This window comes from Heliangelus exortis, chromosome 2 (genome assembly GCF_036169615.1).
Source record: "Heliangelus exortis chromosome 2, bHelExo1.hap1, whole genome shotgun sequence".
NCBI classification, from domain to species: Eukaryota; Metazoa; Chordata; class Aves; order Apodiformes; family Trochilidae; genus Heliangelus; species Heliangelus exortis.
This window is the reverse complement of record NC_092423.1, coordinates 14129569-14136348: the sequence shown is the minus strand read 5'-3', so window position 1 is coordinate 14136348 and position 6780 is coordinate 14129569. Positions and strand designations below refer to the sequence as shown.

General features: G+C 34.4%; 1 protein-coding gene across 3 annotated transcripts in view; it reads right to left on the bottom strand.

Moving 5' to 3' along the window:
- Positions 1 to 633: 633 nt before the first annotated feature.
- The window catches only part of CUL2 (cullin 2), a 43022-nt gene continuing 36875 nt past the window's right edge, over positions 634 to 6780 (bottom strand). For all 3 annotated transcript variants that reach the window (XM_071734817.1, XM_071734815.1, XM_071734816.1), the window contains 3 exons: positions 5280 to 5381; positions 4461 to 4577; positions 634 to 1242 (listed from right to left, as the gene is read on the bottom strand). In XM_071734817.1, coding sequence (XP_071590918.1) covers positions 1111 to 1242; positions 4461 to 4577; positions 5280 to 5381 — 351 coding nt within the window. In that variant the 3' untranslated portion in view covers positions 634 to 1110. The remainder of the gene's footprint in view (positions 1243 to 4460; positions 4578 to 5279; positions 5382 to 6780) is intronic.

Here is a 6780-nt window from a genome sequence, read left to right as displayed (position 1 = left end):
TAGCCCATATGTTTCTGGTCCCATTCAAACAGCTACAAATCTAATTGGGGCAGAGGAAAACAAAATATGAGAAATACAACTATATGAGTTAACACGAGGGAAAAAACCCAGTATGGGCTTATGTGGAAACAAACATAGGTACCTATCCATGTAGTGCTTCAACCCAATGCAAGAATGAAGCAACATTTTTCAATTACCAGTCTGCTATATTCTTTCCCATTAACAGGGTGTTTTCACAAGCCACTGAACTGTAGCTTTTCATGTTCATGATAACCATTCCTAAGTCTTTGTGAACAACCCTAGTTAAATCCCCTCAAATATCTGTTTGTTTGCTCTTGTAACATATTCCTACAGTGTGAGATTAACAGACACAGAGTAGGCCTTCAGGCACTAAGAATGTAAGTTAGCCTAATCCCAAGAAAAGAAGATGTGCCCTTAACCATAAATCTTTTTTATGATCGCATCAAGCATAACATACCTGGTATTCAGTTTTATATAAATTAGTTCTTACGTCAGATCTACTTCAGAGGTTACCCAAAACCCAAACACATAACATTATTATTATTCTTCCAGGTCTGAATAATATTTACAGATATTAATGCTATATCCATTTCTACAATCATTCAAGACACATTATATAACTTTATTTTTTTATTTGACAAGCAGCAGTATCATGTTCGTCATTTTTTTTTTTACATTTTAATGTAGATACAATTATTAGGTTATCTGTCATATTACAATATTTAGGTTTTGTTGTTTTTTGTTTTTTTTTTTTACCTTGTCTTAAGATACATTAAAAAACATCAACTGCAAACGTGAAAGGGGAGGGAAAATAAAAGCATGGTACCCAACCAATTTTCCACATTTCAGCAATACTTCACTCATTCTTTTAGTAAAGTTTTAAGAAATGTCATAATGACATGAGCTTGAAATATCTATAGGCATTTTCATTGACGCTCATGACATGGCACTGGTGATGTTGTAAACAGCAGAAAAACAGGGGCTGCCAAGTGACCAATTATGGAGGCACAGGCCTGCCTCTTCCCACAGGAACACACCAAACAGTGACAGCAATGATCTCCTTACAATCATACCTGCAGGATAGCAACATCATGCTACATAACTGTATTCATCTGCAGAGGCCTGGCTTCGCTCTATGTACTGTTTGTCAATCAGAACTTCAATACACTTCTTAATCATGCTGATACTTGGGTTAAACCTAGCTCTTGATTGGCTAATTACCTAGAAAAGAAAGACAAGAGTTTTCAGTATTTTCACTTACAATAGCTATAAGTTATATAGAAATATTCACTAGGGCTCCAAGGCAAATTCAGCACATTTTTTCTTTTAATGAGAGGATTAAATAAACCTGGAATAGTTCATTTACAACTATTATTTATAACTAATAACAAATCACCTCTATACATTGGTGTGAGGATACTTAAACTGGCTGCACAGCTCATTGGTTAGTTTGCCTACAAGTGATCCAGATCTTTTTAATCCTCTTGCTTGATTGACTTGTCATGGTACACAGATAAATATTCAGGTTAAAAATTAATCTAATATTAACACTTTTCTTCGTTTCATTATTATCCCAGTTTAGACAAAGTGAAAAATTTGTAAAAGCCTATCTGCCATTCCATGTTAGCTTTGCTATCTGACTTCTCTTTTTAGACAAGATCCTTTTTTTTAACTTCCATTTATGTGCTTTCACTTTTCTGGAATAATTAATTTTAGTCCAAATTTTGCTGCATTTATGTCAGTTATACTTCAAATTAAATGCCCGAAGAATGTTTTAATCTTAAGTTTTCATATTATTTTATACAGTTCTGAATGGCTAAATTTCACTTGAATGTGTTTTTCAAAACTGCCCCTAAAGATAAACAAAAATCATTTTCTCATCCATCACCACTTTTGTTATCACAAAAAGATAGAGAAGGCATTTTCATTTAATAAAGATTCATGAAACCTGTGTTTTCTTTATAGCATTAAAGACCTGTATAGAAGACATGTAGTCAGGCAAACAGCAAATTACAAAAAAATCTGATATATTGTTATAATAGTTCTGTATTCATTCTTGAACAGCACATTTAAGTATTTTAAAAATACAACCTAACCTCAGATATTCTACTGCACTAGACAGTAAAATTGTCAGGAAAAAATAACAATTCTCTTTCAGGAAATATGCTGAAAAGTCCTAGGTGAAACTTTCCATCACAATAGACACATCCCAAGTAGTAAAAATTTTGAAAGGTTACACTTTTATTGCTGTTGTAGCTGCCAGGATATGGGCTGCAAGCTGAATTTGTTGTGTTTTGTCTAAGTTTCAGCCCATGGATACCTGATCCTGAAAGGAGTTCAAACTGCTCAGCTGTCTGGATGGTGTAAATGGAGTCCCTCTACCACTCACATTCTTTCCTGTACAATTTGAGATAATCAAGGAGAACCTCTCTTCCTTCAGCCACCAAAGGTAGCCCTACAATTTGGGGAGTTCCATCTGACTATGCTGGAACTTTGTAATACACACAGTAAAAAAAAAATACTTATAGTAAAAACAAATCTATATATGCATTGTGGAAGAAAGTGCAGCTGCAGGTAAAACTTCAAGATGTCTCTAAACAGTTGTCAGTTTTTCCCATTCTCTTGTAGAGAAGAGGAGGAAAAGGTGTGTGGTAACAGAATATCAGTATCTTTCAACTTGGTAAATTTTTCACATTTAGCTCTGGTGAAGAACCTGTAGCAATGAAAGGTAGTATCACTTTCTCCTTCCTAGCAGCGGTGAAGTAAACAAAAGATCTTACTATTGAAGTATCACAATGTATTTGTTCTGTAAAGAAAGTGATCTTACAATTGAAGTATCACAATGTATTTGTTCTGTAAAGAAAGTGATTTTTATTTCAACTGGAATTCCTGTTTTCTTTACAACTTTTCATGGCTGTCATTGTCCATGCTCTAGAGTTTGCTGGAGCCCTCTGTGAGCCAACAGAACTCACCAGGTAGAAATCCCTCAGCAAAGCAAACAAAAAGCTCAAAAGAGCAAGATTTTTTTGGACAGCAGTCAAGGGTCTGGAATGTTCCACAGCAGTACAAATGAGAAGAACCTTGGTGTTAACAAGATAGATCTGTTCAGATTTCACCTAAATTCAGTCTTACATTCAAACTGATTGTCACCATCAGACTTCATGTGTTTACTTAGGACAGCGAGAACAAAAGACAGAATTTCATGTTGGTTGGGGTTTATTTGTTTAGGGTTTCTTTTATCAAAGATAATAAAAGTAAGAAGGATGGACATAAATACCTGATGGCCAGAAAAAAAATCTGGGAATGCCTGCATTGACTGTTCCCCTCCACTACTTCCATTGACTTTATTAACTTAAAGGAAAAACTACCTCATCCTGCAAGCAACTGCTGCCCGGAGTTAAAGTAAAACTATTAGGGCATACCTAACACAATTAACAATTCAGCAAAGACCACATGCTGACACATACAGGTCTACTAAGGGCCTGGAGTATTTTCTTGGACACATCACTCTAAATGAAATGAATACAGCATGGTGCTGTATTCTTACCTGAAAGAACCAGAGCTTACTACACTAAGTCTTTCAATCATAACTCTAGCAACACTATAATCCTGCTCTTACATGTCAGAAAAAAATATTGAGGACATGGCAAAATATTAACCATTCACAGTAAACAGATTTCTTTTCAAAAGATCCATTCTCACTCTTCAAGTCAGACTACATATTTTAAATTTTCTAGATCTAGTTAACTATATGGTTATCTAGTTTTTAATAAAGATCAACCTAGTGAGAAAGTTAAGCATGTTCAACTCAGAACCACCTGGCACTTTGGCCTTATTCATACTACACGAAACAAAACAAATTACTGAGCTCAATGATAAACCAGACAAAATTTCCACTTAACATGAGATTTTCATCTTTGAGCTTAAGCATGAAGTATACAACAACCTGCCTCCCCACAATTTGTTCCCAAACTGGGCAATAATTTCTTAAATCCCTAAGAGTATACCTATATCAAAGACTGTAGAGAAGATGCCTAAAGTGTTAAAGAAACTAGCTCAGGTCCCAGTAACATTTTAGAAATTCCACACCTAGAATATCCATTGTCAGGTTTTCAATTGAACCTACAGTTCTTATGATTCTTATAGAATAGACACAATAGGCAATGATTGTTATAGAACACATCTGTCAGCATAGAAGCAAACAACAGGAAAGAGAAAGCAGAGAGGCACATGATGCTTTAGTACTAAGACACATTCAGAAGACTGGAGGATCATGGCTAGTGGTCCAGTACAGCAATTCAAAGTAGACTCCAATAAAATTCCCACTAGTTTCATTAAGGTATTCTTTTTCACATGTGAGAGTTTTGTGGTCAGGTATTTTACTCAACTATCCTGAAGATTTTCAACAAATCATCCACATGAAGAGGACTTTTTCTTACCTCCTGAATAAGAGCATTATGTCTCAACACTTTACGTGCTTTCATGATACGGACTATAGCAGCTTGAAGATACATTTTTCTGTCTTCATCTACAGCACTTCTGGTCTGTTCCATCTCCTGTGACACAGGCAGTACAGCAATGTTTAAAATACAGTAAGATCAATAAACACTGTATAAAAGTATCTTTAAGTTTTTACTTCTTAAAAATGGTTAATTAGTACAAAAAATATAGGTGAAGTTCCAATGTACTTTCATTAATCAAGAATACCAGTTTTCATGAAAGCCAGCAAGGAAGGCACAAGAGGCACATCCAAACCAGTGTTTTTGCTTGGGAGAAAGGCAGGCAGAATTTACTATGATTTATTCAGTTTGGCAACACATACAACTCTTGCAGAAAATCCTATGTCTTAGGAGATAGAGGGAACACTGGAGCTTATTTGAGTTGCCAAAGGACATAAAACCATAGGAAGAGAGTTAGTTGGTTCTGCTGTTCCTGGAATAAGTTGCTTTTATAAACACTAGTTTATATTAAAGTTTAATTAGATAACTCAAGCTAAACGTTAACACCATTTGGTACAAGAGAATAGCTCTTGTGTTTACCTTTTTCCTCTTTCTTATTCCCTATTCCATCTCCTCCTGCCTATATTTTAAGAACAAAACTTCTGCAGTGCTTAAGCTTTAAACTTAGAAAAATTCTTTACAATAATGTAGTTCTTAAACAGGGACTCTTACATCTGCTTATATCAAACTAATACAATACATACAATTTTAGGAAAATAACCTAAGTTGTTGAAGCTACAAACACCAAAGAATACTTGCCTGTGGCGTGTCTTTCTGCATTGATGTAGTAATTTTAAATTTCGTTCGTTTACTGCTGAAGTTCATATTTAATGAAAAAGTAGACTCGGCCTCTATATCCTCCTGCAATATAAAAACTTTAAAAATCAGAAATGGAACCACAAAATAATATGCCAATTTACTTTGAAAAGTCACAATAGCTTGCATGCATACAAATAATCTCAGACTTGTAGTTGGAAGTTCTAAAATGCCACTTGAATGAGGTGGATTTCTTTAAAGCTAGAGTTTAACTAGCCTAGAATTCAAATCTGTTTTAGGAAACACTATAAACAATTCTGAAATACATTAATTTTAACAAGACTGAAGTAATTTCTGTTTTAATACTTCAACAGCTGAGTTGCAAACACTCTCCATTTAAACTCATTTTTTCTCTGCAAAGAAAGTAGGATTTCCATTTACTTATGGCAGAGCCTCAAGACTGAGAGCAGCTGCTTTCACAACTATTGTATTATTGCCTTCCAGAACTGAAGACATCTAAACACCTTTATGTGCTATAGCAGAAACAGTTGACAAACTACAACTTACAACGTTCCTTATCTATCTGTACATTTCTATATTTTTCCTGTTAGAATCTCAATTCTTTTTCACACATTAAAGTCCATTTCCTTCAATAAATGGTAACCATTCCCTGCAGTCCAAACACCTTTACATTCAACTAACAGGATGACCTGACTAATCTTTGCAGTTTCCAGGCAAGGGTCTGTACAAGTATTCCCAATTTCCATAAGAATAAAATTACTGGGTTTCTTAGACACTGGAATGTTGCCAAACCATGGTTGCCTCAAGTGTGAATACTTTAGTAAACACAGTCAATATTTATCCAAATACAAACTTAAACTAATATTAATTCTAATTTTTATGTGTAATATACACTCCTTATAATATTTTAAAATATCCAAGCACAGTATAGAAAATTTAACATAAAAGGGCAAAGACCAACAGCTTTAAAAACATAAGCTAATATTAAATTTTAGCATTATTCTGCTTACATGGTTGAGTGTAAATGAAAATAAACTGTTGTAAATAAAGTGTTGAACTCAAAAAACATGATTCTAAGGAACCAATAAAGACTGCCAAAACTTGGGGTTTTTTTCTACTTTTTTTTTTCCTCATTCAAAAAAGAACAAACAAAAGCAAGCTACATTTAATACACTGTACTTTTATGTGTGGCTCAGATACAGGTAAGGAGACAACAGCCTGGAAGTTAAAGAACCAGAAAGTGAAGTGGTAAACATTAAAAGGTAAAAGGGTTGGAAAGCTATATGATTCACTCATCATAACATATGCTTAAAGGAACTGGGCAAACCTTATACATCAGACATAAATAAATGTAAATCTTCTAAATAATGGGTAACCTTCTATCATCAGGAAAAATCTAATTGTTTTCTGTATTAGCTCTCACTGTCCTATTCCACCCAGGGTTTCATAGGCATATACCCAGCTCCTTTTGAAACTTGAGCTT